This window comes from Acanthaster planci, linkage group LG08 (assembly GCF_054643075.1).
Source record: "Acanthaster planci isolate LZ-2023a linkage group LG08, COTS_SCS, whole genome shotgun sequence".
Lineage (NCBI taxonomy): Eukaryota > Metazoa > Echinodermata > Asteroidea > Valvatida > Acanthasteridae > Acanthaster > Acanthaster planci.
This window is the reverse complement of record NC_141784.1, coordinates 9,691,443-9,713,028: the sequence shown is the minus strand read 5'-3', so window position 1 is coordinate 9,713,028 and position 21,586 is coordinate 9,691,443. Positions and strand designations below refer to the sequence as shown.

The window sequence follows — 21,586 nt, the reverse complement described above, 5'->3', positions numbered from 1 at the left end:
AGGGTTGCCACTTGAAAAATGGCTGCAATCAGACTTCGGAAAAATCACTTTTTGGGGGGTGATTTTGTTTTGTGGGAATAATTAAAAATGTAATTGGTTAACCCACAAAAAATTGAAAAGAAATTAAAAGATAAGTGACCAGACAAGAATTTCATTTGTGTTTCAGAAATCTCAGGGATGTTGGCGTGCATGCTATTGGGCCCTGAACGGTGCTGATTTTACACTGTTTTCAATGGGGCTTGAATTAGTGGACTGGACCCGTAGTGGTCTGTACCGGTACCCCTAGAACACATGTCGATAGGATTCCTGTATAGAGGGCGCTATGCATGCTGTTGCTTGCCCGTTCGCGCATCGCGCACGTACACAACTACCTTAACCATGATTCGGAGTTGAGGAAATCAGGTCCAAAGTCATGGCTCTGCCAGAGGAGGATGATGATTCAGGACCATTATGTTGTTGTGAATATCTGAACGACAAAGGAGAGAAAGGCCATCTGTTGGCACTTTGCTGTGACTGTCAAGAACTTGATCAAACCTGTGATAGGTAAAAACTTCAAACATGTCAAAGTACAGTCCCGTATGATCGATAAAAAAGGTAGCCATGCGTCCCTAGGCTAGTAGTAGTACTGTGTCTGTGCTGTTTGTCTGCCTGTGGTTTAAGTAACATCATTAGGCCTAATATTATACTACAGTAAATTTGTCTGTGGTGAAGTAATTGTTTATGCTCTGCATTGCCATTGGGTCGGGTTGAAATTGACTTCAATCATAGATTAAACAGTATAGGGGCCTAATTAATATAAAATCACATCCCACCTTAAATCTACTGGACAAAAATTGATAGGTGACCTGAACTGACCCCTACCCCCAGAACTGTGGGGTCTGACATCTGCTCCCCCCCCAATATCTGGCTCTGGTAAATCATCCTAGGCCTGGTTTTTCAAGCGAATTAACATGATGGGCAAAGACATTTCTGGGCACTTCTTCTTCAGTAATAACGCGCCATGTACATGTACATTCCAAACGGTTTCGTTTCTTTTTTATGTGGTATCGGTTCAGTGCCAACTTTTGAAAAAAAGAAATCAATGTCTGACCAGATGATGTAAAAAATACGACAAATTCTTTGACGTTATTTGCCTTGAAGTTATTCTTGATGTTTAAGGCTTTGTACATTGTGTAGAATTCACATTGATTTATGTACATGTATATTTGGTTTGCTGCAGGCTCTTCAAAGGGAAAGCAATCGAGAAAAGCAACCTCATAAAGATCTTCCAGGTTGGCTGCGATCGAGTGCGTATCCCAACATGCTTTGGGGCTGGAGCCAGGAGACTTGATCAGCTGATGGATACCACTGCTCTACCACCTTTTGTTATTGTTCCTTTGTGGATGTACGTCTCTTCTTGGCATCTTATTGCTACAATGATGTCCTTTTTAGTCGTGCCAATAGCTGTTATGATGTACTATCGTCTGGTCTTGCGGCACCGACAAAGAACTCAGTTCTTCATGAGTTGGGGTCTCGTGTCCGTTTTCCTCATCTACGGGACTTTTTACTTCTGTGTCGGTTCCAGCATTGAAGTCATTCAGTTCTCAGCTGTGACTGTGTTGTTTGTGTTCACGCTAATGGCATTTTTTGCCTCCAAGCATGGCCCCGGCGTTGTGAAGAAACAAACGGGTGCGTCGTCAGCAACGAAAAACATGTTCAAAGTCCTGCCAGAATCGACAGCTGTTTCTGACGTCGCTGCCAGGGTGCAGAGAAAGAGGCACGCCTCTAATGAGGGGGATCTGAACAGTGTAGAAAATGGGTGCCTGCGGCAGGAGACGACGGTCATTGAGATGAGCAATGCCATTGGTGGAGAACTGCAGGTGTGCAGTGAAGCAGCCAATCAGGGATTGGATGACTGGTGTGACGTCTGTGGGCTGATGAGACCGGAGCGAGCGGGCCACTGCCGGATATGTAGCCACTGCGTGCATAGGTTGGATCACCATTGTGTCTGGTGAGAGAGATGCATAGTCTTATGCCCATAAAGGCCTACTTTAGGGACCATCTCAAAAGTTGAGAATGTTCATTTTCTGTTGGATCATTCCCAGGGGAGCATGCCAATTCCATCGGAACATTTCCACATTGCAGGAATGGTCCAATTTGTGCATAGGCCACAGTCAAACCTTTTTAATAAGAGTACTGTTAGTACATGTATAACATTGTGCTAATGAGTTGAGTGAAAGGTCTGCAGTGGTGTATACATGTATCTCTGATATGTATGTCCACAACATTGATTACCCTCTGGTTCTTATCAGAACCACACATCCTGCGGTTCTTTTCAGAACTCCATGTGCTCACAAAGATATTTTTGCATGGTGCTCCAGCAAACCTTTCACTTAACTTGCCACCTTCATCATGAAACACTTCCAACGTCATTGTGTGAATAAGGACAGTTCTGGGTCTCGATCCTTTCTTCTTCATCGTTTTCATTTCCGGTAATGCAAGGTTCCTGTAATATCAAGGTAATCTGCCAAGTTCAATGAATGAGGTTCGACTGTGCTGTATACATCTTTTGGCACCTTGGATTGAAATGTTTCTAAACCAGTTACCCCACCCTCATGTTTTCACTGAAATTGATTTATTCCTGTGTTTGTCGGGCAGGATTGACAGCTGTGTTGGTGCTGGCAACCATCGTTCCTTCTTGCTGGCGGCTCTCCTCTTTGTGGTGGGAGGTCTGTGGGGAGGTTACCTGTCCCTGGACCATCTCTGCTCCCTTCAGCTGCATCAAATGCCCGATTGCTCTGCTGTGTACTCCGACAGAAGGTACAGGGCCCAGGAATGTCTGTGACAAGCCATCCTTAGAGTTGTAATTGGCTGTGAATGGCTGCTTCTGATGTCTATTTTTAACACCTTAATGAAGCAATATACATGCTTTACAGAGCAATGAGGGATTTCTAACCAAAGACCAACCGTTTCACTAAAGGGTCACTGTATAACTTTTGGGTCCAATTTTTGTCTGTCACATTGAAACATATGGTTTTATAAGTTCAGAATGCAGTCTTTAATTTCCAAGTGCGATCAAGCAACGCAAGTTACCAGCCATACTAATAAAATGGTTTGAAGTCAATTTCAGTGATTCATTGATACGTAATGATACATAATTCCATTGCAAATCACACAAGTCAGGTGTAAGAGAGACACAGAATGTCACATTTGTGGACCCTGAATTGATAGAATAACCCCAAAGAAAAAAATTTATTTCAAAACAATTTTTACACCTTTAAAGTTCAGAAACGTTCTCCAGGCACATAAGATTTTGGCACTCCCATCAGATTCCATCAGAGGACTTGAGTCAGCCAAAATTGTTATGTTGGCCTAGGTGAAATGGGACTATGCAACAGGCTTTGTGGCACTGAGGACACATCAAATGCACTGGTACAGATAAGTCATGTAAGTGGGAGGACAATCCCAGGTACCTGTTCCAACGTAAAACCCATGAATCAGGAGGAGACTAAAACTCCCAATCCACATATTGGCTTAGGTGAGATTTGAACCAAATACCGATCCACCAACCCAACTTGTCTACGCATGGTTTCTCTGCTTGGCAATCGAGGTTGCTCAAATTTATCAATGATCTTATTTTTTTCGTCCTCATTGCATTTTGACATAGGACTGCTCTTGTGTTTGTCTCCGTCATCTACACGCTGTTTGCTGTGAGCTGCGTTCTCGTGCTGCTCCTTCAGCAGTTCCATCTGATCACACACAACTGGACATACCGGGAACGCAAGCTGGCGTCGCGCTCCCACAGATGGGCAGAGGCGCTGGCGGAACGAGATGCGGGGTTCATCTCCAACTGGCGCGACTTCCTCCTCATGAAGGTGGAGACTAAAGCCCCCGATCGGGCCACCAAGTTGACCGTCTTGTGATGAAGGTTTGAGTGCATTGATTATGATCTTGATCCGCATCGAATTCCATGCAGCGTCTGAGGCAGAGACTAGTCAGTAGATTGGAGAATAAATGTCCGTATTAAGAGGGTCGGCAGAGAGCCAGCTACAAGCTGTGTAATCAAATGACATTGAGGCTGGTAACCTGAACAGTAAGTAAAGCCACCTTATCAAGCAACATACGTATGTAATCCTACCAGTTTCGTTAGGTTTGAGGGTGAAATGTCAAGCTTGTTATGTTGTTTTCTATCGCAGTGTTCTATGTATTTGTTCCCAAGATCTTAATGCTTCTAGGCCCTATCCTTGGTGATACAGCGAAACCAAATTCCCTTGTGACTGTCACTGATCAACGCATACAGTGGCTGGTCTACAATGGGCAGTCCAGACACAGTGCTACCCGATTTTGAGCTCTTGGGCTCTTTTCTCAAGTGATGTGTAAAATGAAAGTTTTCCGTCATTTTAGTTAGCGTCATCAGCCTTTACCACATTTCGTTTCAAAGAAAATGCTTATGAATTCTTTCACGGGGAGTATAAAAGTATCCCCTCCGAGAGAAAAATTCTCCTGACTTGAATACCAAACAATCCTGTTAAAAGTGGCAGGAAATCTGAAGCAGAACTAGTCTTGAATGTTTATATTTTATTTCATGCCATTTTCTTGAGTACCTTAATCCTGTTCATTTCTCACAAAGATGACGAACACAGTTTGCACTGGGTGACATTAATTTACAAAATGTGTACAGAGCAGAGAATTTTAGAGTTTCTTTTTTTTCATTCAAGCAACGCAACCGTTGAGACAACTCGACCGTTTACCAAGTCGTGCACGTAGACCTGGTACGGTGAAGCAACGTGCACAGGACCGGTGGATGGCACGTCGATGGGGTCAGTGTGGTATGAGGCCGTGGCAGCAATGTAGTATGCACCGTGGTGTGGCACAGTTGCCTCCGCTGCACTGATGATCAGTTGCTAGTCTGCCGGTATGGGAGACAGTAAATCTGTCCCCCAGTCCTCCCTCTTTTGTGACTGAAATGCAAGCACAACTTTTCTCAATCGATGACTTGTCCCAACGGTTGAGTTGTCTGTCCATTTGAGGCACTGAGGGTCTCGTTTTCCCACCGGTCCAGTTGTCTCAACGGACGACTTGTCTCAATGGTCGACTTGTCTGTCCCTTTGACGCAGAGACGGTTAAGTTGTCCCACTAGTCATGTTGTCTCAACAGGCGAGTTGTCCTGAGTCAAGTTGGCAAACAGTCAAGCCGTCCAAGCCCCGGATAAACTTTATTTCACGAGCCTTAGTGAACTTGCAAACAATTCTGGAAAGTTGCAGAGGGACATTGACAGTTTTTCTTGTTTTATTAGTGCATTTATTTTTTGTTTTCAATCTAACATACAAGACACTGATAATGCTTAGGGAACCAGTACATCTGGCAATGATACAGGTGTGTGTAGCCTTAGTGAACTTGCAAACAATTCTGGAAAGTTGCAGAGGGACATTGACAGTTTTTCTTGTTTTATTAGTGCATTTTTTTGTTTTCAATCTAACATACAAGACACAGATAATGCTTAGGGAACCAGTCAGTACGTCTGGCAATGATACAGGTGTGTGTGTTGTGTCTTGGCCTTTGGTACTCCCAATGCCAAAATCAACATCGTTTCACACAACTAACACTTATCTTTGGCCCGCTGTTCATTTGACACAGACTGGCCAGCTGACCTAAGCAAGTGCGGTGGTTGAATGGTATAAGATGTCAGCACCAGTATTGAAGCAGGAAGTTGTGGGTTTGAGTACCACTTGAGCAAGCTTGTGCATTTTGTCACAAGTTCTCAAACAACGAGAACAGAGCCTGTATCAGGGGTGTGAGTGGCCACTTAAACTTAAAGCTGCAAACAGTTAGCAAAAAGCTGAAATCTGAAAAGTTCCCATACTTTTGTACAGACCAGGTGTACAAAAAAGCGGAAATTCAGGGTCAATATCTAAACAAAAAAAGCTGAAATCAGCTAAAAAGCTGAATTCTCACTCCCTTGCTATATACATAATGGCGAAGGGCTAAACACCCAATATAAGTATTGGGTTTGAAATGGCTGTACTGGCTTGATTGGCCAATATTAAACAGTTATTTGGAATCTCATGCAGTCAAATAAACAAAAAATAAAAAAAAAAAACCACAAAAAACAAACAAATGAGAACAAATTCACAATTTCATTGGACGGTACAGGAACAAAATATTTATTCAGTCTAGGAAATTCATTTCTCAATATTAAAACAGTAACTTACATTCACAGAAATATTAAATCGTGCCCCATGTTGCGGATACTTTTCTCTTCAGATATAAAGAGTGAAAATTTGACTTTTCGTGGGGATTTACTTGTTAGTCCTGCTGCAGTAAATTCTCACCAGTATTAAAGGAAGTCATTGAATCGAATATCTAGGAGAATACAAATTTTTTGGATGGTGCAATTCAGTTTTCTTAAAATATTTCTAAACCCAAATCACAAAAATACAATTTTATTTACCAAGGAAGGCACAAATCCATTAAATCTGGCACTGGTTTGGAAACTTTGGACGGAAGTAAATAAATTGAATCGAATATCCACGAGAATACAAATTTTTGGGATGGTGCAATTCAGTTTTCTTAAAAATTTTAAACCCAAATCACAAAAATACATTTTATTTACCAAGGAAGGCACAAATCCATCAAATCTGGAGCTGGTTTGAAAACTTTGGACGGAAAAAATAAACTTGAAAAAAACGGAAACTCGAATACAATGCTTTGTTAAAAGAACTGAACACTACACTTTCAATATGGACGGCAATCGCTACATATTGGCATATACACCACACATAGAATTTAGTATCTATCATTTAAGTATCATTTTGTACATTCCATTATTGTATATGTGTATATTTACTTTGAATTATAAAATCACTGCTAGCAAGCAGATGATCGGTTGCAATGTCGTCAGTGTATTCCTTACAACAAATAGTTCGAAATTTTGTGACAGAATGAGGAAGCCAATAGAATAGAAAGTTGTGTTCCAATTGGACTGACGTTAATTCATGGATGGAATCGACCTGTGACAAAGCAGTCTCTGAATACAAATGTATTGTTTTGTTTCTCCTTTTTTCAATTCATTTGAAAAGCTTGTGACTTGTACTGGCTAAACCACAGCTCTGGAATGTCGTATTCAGATTAATGCTAGTCATGTCGCTGCTGTTTTGAATATTGAACAAGAATGAAAAATTGGATTTTATTCCTCCATTCAATGTTTCAAGTGAAAGCGAACACTAACCCTCTTTTATATTTTTCATGAACATTTGTGAGAAAAATTTGCCATCAAACTGGTGAATGTGTCGAACATACCCTCCACAGGTTTGTTCTTCGAATCACGTAACACTTTTACACCTGTTTTTCCTAACGCTGACTCTGTACACAGGAGAAAACCTTTGCCTTCAGCCAATGATGGATAATCTTGTGCAGTCAGATGGAATGTTACTGTCCTGCATTGCCAGGTGGGTGCTGGCCGTGTGCCGAGCTCTGCTGGATCGGGGGTTGGGTCGGGGGTAGGATGTGGCCACCCTTCCTGGACAGCAGACTGATCTCCTCCTTTAGGGCCTCTATCTCCTGCGCTTGCAGCTGTTGGATCAACCAAATCAAAATAAGGCTTCGTCTCAGTACTTTTAAGGAGTAAGCTGCAAAGTTAAATATGCTCCTTTGACGACTCGGATTAATCACTGAGTAAAACTTGACAACATCCCTCAAAACACACGTGCAACTGGCACGCTAAATCATGCGAGGTTGTTCTAATGACATGTTCTGTGAGACCTGTTCCTCTTCCCCCTCAGAATTTAGAACAAAGGAGCTTTCGTACAGAGGAATCTAAAGGCTACATTAATTTAAGGGAACGAGACGCCCTCGCTACTTGACAGAGACACAGACACTATCACAAGACCAGTTTTAGGGTGAATGATAAAGGAATTTTTTCGGTGCAGTTCACATGAATAGCCTGTGCCCTGAATTCAGACTGGAGGTCCTGTGTTGGTCTTGTTAAGTCTCGTAGGGTCTTGTGATGGTCTAAAGAGGTCCCGGCTACAAAAACGGGCCCCCACCCCTTTGTTGTCGGTAACAGAGTGACCAAACCATCTTGAGGAAAGTCCCTATGATTCCAGAAGTTGCGGCTGATACCTAGGCCTCCATGAGGAGGGCCCTCGCTCACCTGAACCAACTGAATCAGCCGTCCTCTCTCCTCTAGATCTGCCTTGCGACTTCCCTGGAACTCGCCGCCCTGTGAAACAGCCATAAAAAAAAATAAATAAAAACTGCCTTCGCATCCACACAGACAGATCTGCAAGGCTTAAAACCCTTCAGTACGACCAAAACCAGCTCTGCTTGTGAACCCTGTGCAAAGCTCTGCACTCCTGCCCAGCCATGCACTGTCCTGTAATATAAATCCCACATAGGTCTCTCTCTAATGGCGTCACTTCCTACAAATTGCCATGTTCATTGGCATTTGTTTCCTTCAATTTCCGGGAAGCGCATCGGCTGCACCGTATTTCAAGCATATTTAGATCAGCACGCGCGTTACTTCAGAACATTTTGCACACCCCGAGTACACGCACCTGTTTGCGTTATATACGCAGTTGCAATTTTCCTACAAAGAGGGCGTCCAGTGAGAGAGATCTATTTGAGAATGAGAATAAGCTTTCCATGTGCACCCAAAATGCAGAATGTGATTTGGAAGTCCCCGCCATGCAACAGTACATTTGCAAATGGGTCCGCATTCTTCATTTCAAATTCATTTTCGTTATTATAATTATTCAGTTCTTTATTATCCAACATGATACATTGTTAGTTGCCTTCAAGAAGCACCAGAATATTACGTGAGCAAGACCACCAGGCTTGTTGATAAACTTGAAAGATAATCGGATGAAATTTGTGTTCACTGCATACAAAAGCCACAAAAACCAAATGTTACAACACGTACTGTTCTCCGATGTACATCACTTTGAAAGTGCACTAATGTTCTTGAGACACAATATTTAAGATGTATTTTTCCTTTTTAGATTTCTTGCACAAGTTAGTCCCATACCACAGAACATTGTGAAAAAATGATTTTTTTGGCCTACAACCACCGAAGACAAGCAAACACAGAATACAGACTTTAACATGCAACACAAGCAAACAGATGCTAAGGAGCTCCACATGATAACCAAATTCTTTTATACTTCAGAACAGATGAATATTTTTTCAAACAAATTTCAACAGCTAATTACCGACTTGGATCCTTGGGTCTGCATGCGTTAAAAGGAATTCAACAAAGTTGTTAGATATGGTCATGAATATAAACTTGTCTGGGTGTGTGCAATTACACCACGACACAACCCGGTTTGACATGAGCACGTGCTGGCAAATTACCAAAACAAACTGAAATATTGTGCAAAAACTCCTTCCAAGATGTCCCTCGTGGGGTCCCTAAAGCTTTGCAAGATGTTCTCGGCGGATATCACTGGTACGATGTGCACTGAGTAAAGAGGCTGTAGGCATTGTGCCAAGTGAAGCGAGAATTATCCGACATTGTATAGAAATCGTGCAAAGCGAAGACAGCGTGCAGAAATAAATACAAAATAGCTTGGGATAAATCAGGCTGCATCCGAATCTGTTGTCTAGAGCTAGGTCTAGGTCCTCACTCCATTGGAAATGTGTGGAGATGCGCAGACAATAGACCTAGCCGTAGCTCTAGAAGCCCGTTTCGGACACGGCCTCAGCTACCTCAAAAATGACGGTCAACTCATAAAATGTTTCTAGATATGTGCAACTCCATCTCAAGGGAATGGTAACAGACTGCATTATGACCGCTGAGATTTGGGTTTAGGTGGGAGAGGGGACATAATTTTTTTTGTAGGGGGGCCGAGAGTGTTGATATTTGTCGTGGTGGGATGAGAAAGGGTTTGGGACCGATGTCGCTCAAACCACATCCTTCAATTTCCATTGCTCTACTTCGAAAAGCCAGCCATTGCCAAGGGTTACGTTTGTCTCTGTGGCACGATGGCGTGTGACCTAACTGATGAGACTAGAATGAAATGGAGTGCCGTGGTCCAGGGGTGCTGGTATTCCATTCATGTTTGATGGCAAGCAGATTCAAACCCAACATTCATGACTGTGCTTGTGTCATTTGGGCAAGACATTCAACCACGATATTGACCTAAATGAAGAATGTTTTGTTGATATGCACTTTCCTATGGGACCTTGATGGATCTCTTCCTACCCCAGTGCCATAGCAAAGTGCACCTGTAAATAAAGTGGGACGCCGTTATATTACAAGTCTGATGCCTCTCTCCATCCAGGTGTATAAATAAGGATCCGAGAGGGCAGAGATCCAATTTACGCTGATCGCGAGCTACTGCAGTAAAACTGATCTCATGGCCCAATGAACAGGGGTAATAGGCCATTCTTAGGTTGCCCACTATTTGTACGGAGGGCCAAATCACCCTATGTTTGGTGTCAGATCAGTGTTCGAGGCGAATCCCTCACGGGTCCTTTCACAAGTCTCTTGACAAGTCCAACAGTCCATTTGAATAGCTAGTGCGTCGGCTTCTGACTTGTGACGGACTGGGCTAAAACACTGTGTCAGATTTTACCTTCAAATGCACATTGCCCCATTTATTTTACATGAGGTTGTATTTCCATTCAGTACATAATGATAGTATGTGCTATTTGGTGTTTTGATGTTTATCTCAGATTTTCAATCCTTGGTACATCATACTTTTCCTTTTGTATGCTGATGGCCCGCTATAGTTTTATCAATCACTGCTAGGCAAAACTATGACCTTACACGGAAAGAGCAGACCCTATTACTGTGAAGTGCTTTGAAACGGCTGTGATAACCCCTTTTATATTAAATGCCAATTATCACAGTGGCTCAGAGTTGTTGACACTGTCTTGTGCTTTGGCAGAAATGGCCGACTGAAGCAAAGGGCGTCGGCCTGCTTACCAGGTTTGTCTGCCTTGCATCCAGTGCTTTCTCCAGGTTCTTGTTCTCCCCGACCAGCATGGTCAGCTGCTGGAGACGTAGGGTGTTCTCCTCAATCAGCTCAGTGATGCGGGCTTTCTTGGCTTCAATCTTGCTCTACAAAAGCGTGGATACCAAAAAACAAAAAGGAAGTCTTCAATTTGTGAACATTTGTGTATTGTGCATTCATTACCTGCAGTCTGCCAAACATTTGGGGCTATTTCTTGGCTTTCAATTTCTTGAAAGACTTAAGAAAATGATATTTCTGACAAAAACGTTCTTGTTTTTCAAAACTCTGAGAATAAAACAATTGGGTAGGAATTTCTAAAAATTCCACTGAATTAAAATATTTAAATAATATGAACTTCTGGTGAGCCTGAGTCGATGTTCATGAAGAGAACAGACTGCAGTGGCAGTGAACTGAATTTTCTTTTTAACTGCATGCTAAAAACAGCACTTTGACCGGTTCTTGGCAGGTACCAATAATACACACTAAACAGGACAGCATTTAGACCAAGCATATAGACACGAAAGTATGCCAGCCGCCAGGTACTGACTCAAGATGTGGAGGTTTTCAAGCTTGTATTTATGTCTGGTCAGGCAAAGTTCTTCCTAAGTAAATTAATGCGGGAATTCAGTGAGCTCACAAATACCACAGGATCGGAATACAATTTCAAAGTATCACAATTCACGTAGGAGTAATGACTCACAACTCACGGTAATGATGCACTCATACTCACATCCCACTTCTGCAGCTCGTTGGCATTGGCCAACTCGTTGAGTCGCAGCTTCTCCTTCAGCTCCTCCACGGTCCGGTTGACGCCCACCGTCTCCAGCTTCTCCAGGTCGATGATGCGGCCAAACTTCTGCCGCATCATCTCGTTGCACTTCTCCTCCAGCTCGGTGATGCGGGACTCCATGAGCTTGCGGTCCTTGATGAGCTGCACGTGCTGCTGCCGATGCTCCCTGCCACAGTGATATAGACAGAGAGATACTGAGACAGTGGCTGTGTGCAGATTACTTGGCTGCGGCTTGAAATTGTCATTGCTCAACCTGTTCCTTGTGATTGGTCTTGTGAGACGTCTTGTGACTGGATCTGTGAGAAGACTTGCGATGGACTCAATGACACTTGTCAACTGTTTGAAAAAAGCCGGGAACAGGGAAATTTGCTTGATTTACTGACTTGTAATGCCTTCTCTGAGCCGTTTTCTCCTCCTTGAGCTCCTGGATACGGTGCTGCAGGCGAGCCATGCTGGCGTTATTAAAGACCAGGACCTGGGAGAGATCCTGGGGGACCGCCCCGTTGACCATGTACTCCACCTGGTGCAGTCGCAGCGTCACCACCACGTCCAGCTCGTTCAGTTTCTGCTGCTTCTCCAGCTGTGGGCAAGGCACAAGGATGGATAGAGAGAAGAGTCAGGCGTTTAGTTCGATCACTAGTCATCGCAAGACTTAAGACTTGTTCATATCCCAAGTCAATGGCAACTCTCGGTTCAAGTCATAAGCCATTCATATGAAATGAGACAGAAGTGTTCCATTCAACTCTGGCACTGCTGATCTACTCTTTACCTGTGAAATGCATTATGACTGGACTTGGTGATTCTAACTCTCGAATCCGCTCCGAGCGGAACAAAAGAGGGCGTGTTTTTTTTGGTACTCACCGCATAGGCGCACCCTGAGGCGCGGAAGTACATGCGCATTTGACGCAGAGCACGCTGAGTATGCCCAACTAATTTATTCCGGCATGTATGGTCTTTGCATACACGCAGAACATGTGCAAGAACCCGCTTGTAAGCACCTGTCTTTCTTTCGCCGATTGGGGGTGCACTTCAGCTCGGGGTGGATTACCACCCAAGGCTTCAGAATTGAAAAGGTAGGTCCTAAGAGTAGAATGATTTTTCTGTTGTAAAGAAGCCATAAGCTTTAGTTTCACAAGGAGTATAGAGCAATTGCATGAAATGGGAGTTAAATGATGCAATCTTTAACCCTAACACTCCTCAGTCCTCCAACAGGTGAAGGATTGAGGAGGGTTAGGGTTAAGCAACTTTGAGTCCTCAATCCTGATTAGAAGCCCATACTAACAGTTGTGACGTCTTATCCTGCTTAGGGCATATCACATCTTTGTTTTTTTTGCTACAAAGAATGGCATTTCAATTCAAAAGCAAACAGTATATAACAAAATTTGCTCCAGACAGTGAAAGAAGTCTCCTTGCCAGCACATCCAAGCCATAAAAATCTCCTTAGTATTATTGGTATTATTGGTTGGGGTCCCGTGGCAGCAAGATTGTAAATGTCTCTCCACAGGCTAAAACCCAACAAGAATACTGTTGGAAACAGCAGAGATTTATTTGCTAAGTTGGTGCAACTTTTCTGACAACTGCTCAGTTTCTCTGCGGGACAGCCCCCCCAGCCTGACCATCCCACACCCACCTGAAATGCCTCCAGGTCCGCCTCAGCCGTCTTCAGCCCACTATCGATGACCTTCTGCTTCTTGGTCAGGGCGTCCACCTCCTTCTTCAAACCCTCTGCTATCTTCTTCTCCTCGGCCAGCAGCTCCTCAATGTCCAGACGTTTCTCACGGAGGGCACAGGTGTTGTCAAACAAGGCCTGTCAAGAGGACAGCAAACAAAGGTTTCAATTTTGGAAAGCTCTACGGCCTTGATACTCTCTGACGGAATACTGAGCAGGAGTGAACAAAGAAATCATAAAAGGTGTGACGGAACAAATGCAGAGTACGATGTTGCTAAAATTCATTTCTTGCATACTTCCTAGCTTGTTTTTTTTTCTAGAACAGGATCCAATGCCATAAAGTTGCTTAAAGCAAATGTTGATCTAGGGTACAGGTGAGGGGGGAAGGGTGTGAAGGCAGACACGGGGGCGCACCTGATCACATCCCGGAGGACAGACGCTGTCATCCAGCCCTTCCTCCTCACTGTCCTCCTCATCGCTCGACCAATCCGATTCATCTTCAGAGGACTCCTCGCTCTCCTCGTCCGAACCTGGTAATTGAAAAGCACGGGTAGTAAATTAATTTGGCCCCCTTTGTGTCTTGGTCTCTCAGTACATGTTTCGATTTCAAAAATGATGGTTTTTGTGTTTATTGCTTCCCTTCTCAGTCTGACAATGGAGGGCTAGCTCACACTGAAAATCACGCGCCACCTGATGTGGCAAAATTAGGCAATCACAGAGTACGCTAGAGGATTGTGCACAGTCTGTCGAAAGTCAGACCCAAACAGTGCCGCTCATTTGGCAAATATTTGATCCTGATCTCGTATGCCCGAGGGGCAATCAACCTTTACTTGCTTATTAGAGGAAGGCTGCACAGACTCCTGTCTCGTTTTGCACTGAGCAAACAGGTTTCTCTCTCCAAATGTAAGCTTTATCTCCGCCTATGTCTTAGGCCCTGTCCCAATTTCTCGGCTGCAGCTCGAAATTACACACGACTCTATGGGAAGTAACTGCAGCTACCACCACAGACTCGTGCGTAACTTCAAGCCACAGCCAAGTAATTGGGACTAAACCTTAAATTTCATGACCTTAGCTCCTTGAAATCAGACCCTCAAGCCAAATGTGGCTACCGCATGTTTCCATGTTTCATTTGGTCCCAAAAGTGAGCATTGGAATGTGAGCTGTGAAGGGAAGGACTGAAGCCAAAGATGGGGGGCAAACGGGGGTATGCAATCACTGGGCCTTGTTCTGTTTCACACTCCATCTTTGCTGTCCAGTGATGTAGTCGAGTACTTTTTGAGAACCAAGTTCTGTACCAAATATTTAACTAGTTAGGAGGGAACAAAGCTGAAGTACATCGGCATGTTAAGGTACATGCATAAAGGTAAGATTACAAAGCAACATAATGACTTCAGACCATCACTGTTTGATTAAAATGAACTTTTTAGGACAAAAGTACTCGGAAAGTACTCGGCCGAGTACTCTCCGAGTACTTTTCTCCTTATAACTTAAATTTTACACAACTGGGAGTGTCTGAAGTCTAACATTTATTTTGTAATCTTACCTCTGCACATTTACCATCAAATGCCTGTGCACTCTGGCTTTATTCCCTCTTACCCAGTTCAGTATTTTGCGGAGAACGTTGGTACTCGGAAAGTACTCGACTACAACACTGTGGCTGTCCCTCCACTTCTATCCTGACCATCGCATCCCTCCGCACTTACCTTCCTCTGTCTGGGCTTTCTTCTTGGCCCGCTTGATCTTCTTCTTGAAGACCTTGGTCAGGAACTCGGCAAATTTGTTGTTCTCGCCCAGTGAGGCCTGGAAGTTGGCGTAGAGCGCCTTCTCCCTCTCGTTCAGCCGGTCGATGTCCTTGCGCTTGGCGTCCAGCTTCTGCTGGCATTCGGCCACCTGTACGCGATGAGACCAAGACCAACTTTGGCCGATATCCTAAAACGGCAGCTTAGAAATTAAAGCTGGGAATTTTTACAGTCCGTGAGGTTGACTTTGCATCAATAGAGGATTGAACAAAGAGACATTATGTGGAAATCGGGAGCTTGAACCGATTTCTGGAACACCCTGACAGATCTCAACCCTTGTTACATGGTTTAATTCCATAACAGGAAACTGTCTTTACTCAACCAAAACTTGCTGATTTCTTCAGGTCAAGTGCTTAGAAGCCTGACTCATATTCTGGCCTACTTGGATTCCAACCAGAGTACCGCAGGCGAGACAATCCAATGTAGAAGTGGCTTACCACAGAGATTTGGTAAGTACAGAAAATGTACGCTTAGCAAAAACAGGTTACGGGCCAAAGTGCCATGCAAAGGATATGACTTGCAACTGGTTTACTGCTCATCCTTGTTCAGCACATGACCGGCTGAGCTCAGTGGAATTCGTTCCCATTGACAACCCTACCTTGACTTGGCTGTCAGATTTCTCTTTGATCTTGGTTTCCACTTTTGCCGCCAGGACGTTCTCTCGCTTCTCAAACTCCTTCAGGAGTTGCAGCTCCTCAAACAGCGTCACCCTCCTGCAACCCGTCAGTTCCAGTAGAGATCGATTAGTTTTCACTATTTCTATTTTCTCACTATGCAATGTATCCAAAACACACAAGTTGTAACCAAAGCATGCCAATATGTCTCTATATTAAAAACACCAAAAGGCTGCCTTGGTGCAGTAAGCTCCTTTGGAAATATGAACACAAAGAAGGAAATTAATATCAGTTCATGTGACTGTTAGGTGATGGTGAAGTTCCAGTTTGATGTGGCTTTGATTTCCATAAAAGATTAGGAAAGAGTCACACGGTGTGTCCTGATACTTTTTCATTTCCATACTATATTTGTCACTTTCATGACTGAAAATTTCAATCATTTTTCAGAGGCCAATCTTTGCAAAGAAAACACTGTAAAAACTCTACGAAAAAAAAAAGAATCTTCACACGGCACTTAGAGTACAGTCAGACAACTCTTGTCGAGTTTTGGGCTATTTTTATCCAGTAGACTTCGTTCAAGGCCTTTAACTCAAGAGTGGATCTCTGGAGACTTCTGACTCATTTCATATGGTTGGGTCACAACCGGTCAAAGAGAGCATTTACCTGAGATCAGCGTGCTTCAGCTCGGTGTCCAGACTCAGCTTCTCATGCCGCAGCATGCGCAGCTCGGCGTCAAAGCTCAACACCAGCTCCTGGACCTGGCCGATCAGCTCCCCCTGCCGGTGGTGCAGGCGGATGGCCTCCATGGCCAGCAGTTGCTGCTCCAGCGGGGACAGCGGCTGGGCTGCGGAGTCGGCCCGGGATTTGGCTGAGAGCAGGGAGGAGTGGCGATAGGACAAGGGGGTGGTGGGATCCTTGTCCTTCTGCAATCCCGAGAAAAAAACACCGTAAATTATCAACCAAACTGCAAGGGACACTTTCAAGGCACTTGCATCTCAATTGTAAAGATGAACAAGGATATTGACTGGAGTGGGATTCTAACCTGCAACATCCGGAACACAGTGCTGGTAATCTACCAACGGAGCTTTCTAGCCCTGTGTTGGTGGTTCTACCTCAATTTTTTATATGTTTGTTCATGGGGGAACCAGTCAATATGACAGCAGGAAAAATAATTGTGTACAGTAGTTCTTTTGTTGCGGTAGTAGCATGAGGGGTAGAGAGGCAGAATAAAATGAGCAGGTAAATTCACAAACAAAATAACGATGCCGTGAGAGAAAAAAAAACCAGACAGCGAGCAGATTATGAATGCAAAACAGGAACGGTGAGAACAGATCATCTACCAAGTTAGATATTGATCCACTATCAAGAGAGTAAAATAACAGATGACAGAAGTATTCAACATCACAAATTGTCAAAAGACAAAGCCTGAGGTGGGAATGAAGCTGAGATTTGGCACAAACCCTTCAGGTCCCAGAATAGCATAGCTCCTTACCTGCTCTGTGGCTCCACCTCCTCCGCCACTGCCGCCCCCGCCAGTATTAAATCCCGCCCCAAAGCCAAACCCTCCAGTGTCCCCTCCAGTCTTCTCCAGGATGGCCTTCTCTGCCATCTGAGCCTTGAACTGCATCAGGGTCTCGCGGGTGTACTCCAGTTTCCTGAGAGAAGGGGATGGACAGACAAAGGAAAGACAGAGATATGGATCTGCGGTCTGCAATGCAAAGATTAAGTGAAGGCACTCTTTGCGAGGGATGATTACTTGTCTCAACTCTTGCTTGAAAATTGACATCTTAACGAAAACCAGCTGGAGTACTGTTAACAACTGAGGGCAAGGTCAAGTAATGACCTGTTTGTCGACCACCGATCGATTTTCCCTGGTAACCTGTGCACAACATAAAATCTGGGTACCAGCAAAACTGACCACTGGTAGATAGGTGGTCATTGCTCGAGCCTGCCCTTAGCTTCTCCCATTTCCTAAACCCAAACCTTAGCTTTAGAGGTTTTCTGCTACTTGTGACCCAGACTTGTGACTGGACCTGTCAACAGACTTGCAAAAGGATCTGTGATGGGCTCGGCTACAGTCGCGTGCCAGATACGGGCCTTACTTCTCTGGTGTCTCGCAAGGATGCAGTGTGGGGCATTCGGGCAGCGGCTGCCTCTGGTTCTCCTCCAGGACCTTCTGGATGCCGTTCAGCTCCAGCAGATGCTCCTGGATCTCCTGGATGATGTGGATCTTCTTGTCGCGTAGGGCAACCACTCGCTTGTTGAACTCAGACTTGTGCTTATGGATCTGCAGGCAAATATCGGAAGCAGAGCTGGTAATGAATGATGAAGTTTGTAGCTGTGTGACCTTGCAAAGCACCATAAACATTCAAAATTAGAGTAGTTTAGTTTCCATTTTCTGTGTTTTTAAGGTTGCAATTATTGCTTAGCATGTGGTGCTAAATTCAAGTATTTTAAAAGTACTATACAGGTAATTCTATTTTTGTGTTTTTAAATAAAGAATGGGTAGTAATTTTTTTCGTGCAAAATAAATGTTTGAGGCCCAAGAGGGATCCAAGGCAAAAGTTCATTTTTCCTCGACCTCATATAGAAATGTTAGCTTTGTTTTGTAATTAGCACACAAGATTATTAAAAATATGTTATGATATTTCATTCAAGATCAACATCATCTCTATCAAACGTTTCTAACTGGAGATGCAGGCGTTCAAAGTTAAAATGAAAGAGTGAAAGGTCAAAAGTTTACTGACTCATAACTCACAAACCATATAACCACAAAATGCTAAGATTTAAGGATGTGGAGTTTTTCAAGTGACCAAATCATTTCAGCAAATCCCAAGTAAATACGTAAGGCTGTTCTGAAGAGTGCTTGATTGAACAAAGAACGACCCTTGGGACAAAACAGATGAAAATAACTGAGAGGGTAAAACATTTTATTGGTACCATTTCTTCAAGGGTGACCAACTGGTTGCGTTTCTTGAGCGCATTCATGCGCAGGTGTTCAGGCACACTGTAATCTTTGGCCGTCTTCAGCTTGAAGTCTCCCATGTGGTCCTGGGCATCCTTGATGGCTGCTACGTCAGCTGGGTCCTCGTAGTCCTCGGGTGGCTTGCTGCAGAGAAGCTCCTCCCACTGCGAGAACGGAGGCCCCCCCAAAAAATAAGCACACCGTGATTACGGAGAAGTGCTTGAAATCTTTTAGTGTGCTAAGCACACTTCTGACAAAATTGATTCATTAGCTGCCCCAGTAGGAATTTTAATAATGTTAGCAGTTAGCACAGCTGGTGAGTCAGATCAAGAAATGCCAAGCAAGCTGTTCCTGCTTGGTCTGCTTTATGGATCACTCATTTTCCCCACGGCAAATAAGTTTGTACATTATGCCCTTCTGCAAAATTGTTTGGCTGCCAATGCCACTGTTGTTGCTTCTAATCGGAAAACAAAGTGAGGTAACGGCAGCTAATGACCAGCTATATGCAAACTGAACTGCACCTGACCACCTTGCTCGACTCATTTTTGAAGTAACATGCCCTCAACTATGATGTGTCGTGACTAAGTATGCAATTCTAGCTGTGAGGGTGCCCATCAATGACATCACATACACTGTAATCCTACAGGCTGGCCTCGAACCCACAATCTGCAAAATTACACCCAGTTTTTGAAGAACTATGGGTTATTAACCCACGGCGTGACAGGGCCAATCTTTCTTAACAGCATGGCTTCTTCTCTCCTTCTTCTTACCTGCTTCTCCCTGGCCAGCCTCTTCTGCCGCACCTTCTCAGCCTTTTGAAGGGCCTTGGCCACCTTCTCGCCGTGTCGTCCGGTCAGCACCGTCGACTTCTTCACATCCCGGGCACCGGCGGCCGCCAGTGAGGCCTCGGTCATGCTCTCGCCCAGTACAGGCCCACTGGTGGGAGTGCCCCGCGTGGGCTCCCGTTGCAGCCCCTTGTCCGACAGCACGGTGGCGCGCCGGGTCAACTCCTGCTTCATCTCGTGGAATTCCCTGGGCAGCTTGGTGGTCCGGTAGGTGGCCAGCTCATGGTCAGTCTGGATGGACACCACCACGATTCGCTCACATTCCAGCTCCGTTTTGAACCTAGTAATGAGAGTATTGCAGTCAATGCATGGATCTAAAGAACAGGGCCTGAGGGATGAATGCCCACACAAGTCAACTCAGCCCACCCAAAACTAAGACCTTTTTTTGAAGCAACTGACTATTTGTTAAGGCATAAGCATGATACAATTCAGCAAAACATGCTAGAAATTTTCTTCTTTTTTTAAAACTTCCGATAAATCAAGAAACTGAACCCTCCCAAATCGATTTCAGGAGAGTACGAAAAGACAAAACCTTTCCAATCATTACAACCCTTGATTAATACTTCTGAAAGTCTTCAGCTCACAATTAAACAAATCCGTATTCACGTTTCCATCTTTTAAGATATCAAATACCCAACAATCCCCAAAAGGAAAAAGAAACGCAACACAGATAAATAAAAACTCCTCAAATTGTGCTTGTTTTTTGGCTTCAGGCTTTGAAAAATAGGAAACAAACAGAAGAGGGTTTTTGGGTAGCAACAAAGAATTCCCCCTGTGGAAATTGATGAAGTTGGGTGCAATGTCACAGCCCTGCATTGGGAAGCTGTTCTTATTATTGAAGCAAATGATGTTGCTGCTTATAAAAGCACCATTCTGTGGCATGGATGTGCTTATTACTGCTATGCATGATGATTTCTGGTGTTACCTCACCGAATTCAAACACTCTTTTCTCTCCTAGATTAAGCATGCTTCTGCTGTGCTTACTGCTTAATGATCTCTGTGATGTAGACACAGGCCCTCTCTCTTGGTACAGATCGACTGTTTTAATGAACAGGCTATAAAAACGGGCCGAGGTGATCTGTAGAACCAACCTCTCTTTCAACTTCTCCAAGCTGATCCGATGTTTCTCTGCTTCCCAAGCCAACTCCCTTTGCACCAACTCGATCTTATCGTTCGTCTGCTTCTCCAGTTCCTTACGAATGCCTGGATCCATCTCAAACTCCTATAGTTGAAAAAAAAAAAGTTGGATTTCAGTTTTAATTTTTTAAAATTTTGCTCCATCCTCCATCAGCAATAGCTGTGAAATTCAATTTATTTACATGTGATAGTAACACAGAAGAATCTGGAAGCCGTGTGAGACAAACAGCCAGGAAAATAGACAGTTTCAAAGAGGATGAGTAGGAGGTGATGCGATAAATGTCTGCCAAAGTAAGAACTAGATGTCGTAAGAGCTTCAACAATTCTCAAAACAGTTTTCAGAAATTCCAATCAGTTCCTGGAAGAGTCAACATGTGCGCTCATCACACATACAAGTACAACCTCCCCATAACTTACTTTCCTGAAAACTGCAATCTGTCACATGCAGCAAGGAAACAGCAACTTTCTATGCATGCTTCAAACCACAGGCGCAACAAAATCTGTGCATACAAATGGAATGTTGTTGCTGAGCAACAAAGCGCCCTCTCTTGTCCATACCTTCCTCTGCAGCTGCAGGTGCTCCGGCAGCTCCTGGTTCTGCTCCAGCAACTTCTTGAACTGGCGTCGCAGCTTGGCGATGGTCCGCCTCACTTCCATCTTCTTCTCCTCTGCCTTCCGCATCCTCTTGTCCTGCTCCGACTTCTGCTTCTCCAGCTCGATGCTGTAGTGCTCCTTGCTCTCGATGTCCGACACCTTGCGCTCCTCGTCCTCTTTCTGTTTCAGTGCACAATTTTAAAAAAAAGAAGAGGAAATTTGAAATCAATGAGTCTGTG

General features: G+C 44.0%; 2 protein-coding genes across 4 annotated transcripts in view; one reads left to right on the top strand and one right to left on the bottom strand.

The window, feature by feature from the left end:
* Positions 1–348: 348 nt before the first annotated feature.
* On the top strand, positions 349–6,499 carry LOC110979433 (palmitoyltransferase ZDHHC23-like). The gene is made up of 4 exons (XM_022235214.2): positions 349–543; positions 1,220–1,990; positions 2,638–2,799; positions 3,647–6,499. The coding sequence occupies exons 1-4, from the start codon at positions 413–415 to the stop codon at positions 3,900–3,902; spliced, it is 1,320 nt and encodes a 439-aa protein (XP_022090906.2). The 5' UTR covers positions 349–412; the 3' UTR covers positions 3,903–6,499.
* cfap44 (cilia and flagella associated protein 44) overlaps positions 6,115–21,586 on the bottom strand; it is a 34,438-nt gene continuing 18,966 nt past the window's right edge. For 2 of the 3 annotated variants that reach the window (XM_022235081.2, XM_022235084.2), the window contains 17 exons: positions 21,312–21,527; positions 20,708–20,838; positions 19,542–19,896; positions 18,747–18,935; positions 17,909–18,093; positions 17,299–17,461; positions 16,470–16,729; positions 15,791–15,905; positions 15,097–15,283; positions 13,808–13,923; positions 13,355–13,531; positions 12,108–12,304; positions 11,665–11,890; positions 10,907–11,041; positions 9,189–9,206; positions 8,132–8,200; positions 6,115–7,551 (listed from right to left, as the gene is read on the bottom strand). In XM_022235081.2, the coding sequence (XP_022090773.2) occupies positions 7,408–7,551; positions 8,132–8,200; positions 9,189–9,206; positions 10,907–11,041; positions 11,665–11,890; positions 12,108–12,304; positions 13,355–13,531; positions 13,808–13,923; positions 15,097–15,283; positions 15,791–15,905; positions 16,470–16,729; positions 17,299–17,461; positions 17,909–18,093; positions 18,747–18,935; positions 19,542–19,896; positions 20,708–20,838; positions 21,312–21,527 (2,883 nt within the window). In that variant the 3' untranslated portion in view covers positions 6,115–7,407. The remainder of the gene's footprint in view (positions 7,552–8,131; positions 8,201–9,188; positions 9,207–10,906; positions 11,042–11,664; positions 11,891–12,107; positions 12,305–13,354; positions 13,532–13,807; positions 13,924–15,096; positions 15,284–15,790; positions 15,906–16,469; positions 16,730–17,298; positions 17,462–17,908; positions 18,094–18,746; positions 18,936–19,541; positions 19,897–20,707; positions 20,839–21,311; positions 21,528–21,586) is intronic. The other variant, XM_022235083.2, reaches the window with a different exon arrangement.

What these genes read in the sequence shown, in the direction of transcription:
- LOC110979433 (XM_022235214.2), top strand. Translation starts at nt 413, where the DNA reads ATGGCTCTGCCAGAGGAGGATGATGATTCAGGACCATTATGTTGTTGT. An exon ending in TTGGATCACCATTGTGTCTG is followed by an intron (nt 1,991 to 2,637) that starts GTGAGAGAGATG and finishes TTTGTCGGGCAG; the next exon opens with GATTGACAGCTGTGTTGGTG. An exon ending in GCTGTGTACTCCGACAGAAG is followed by an intron (nt 2,800 to 3,646) that starts GTACAGGGCCCA and finishes ATTTTGACATAG; the next exon opens with GACTGCTCTTGTGTTTGTCT.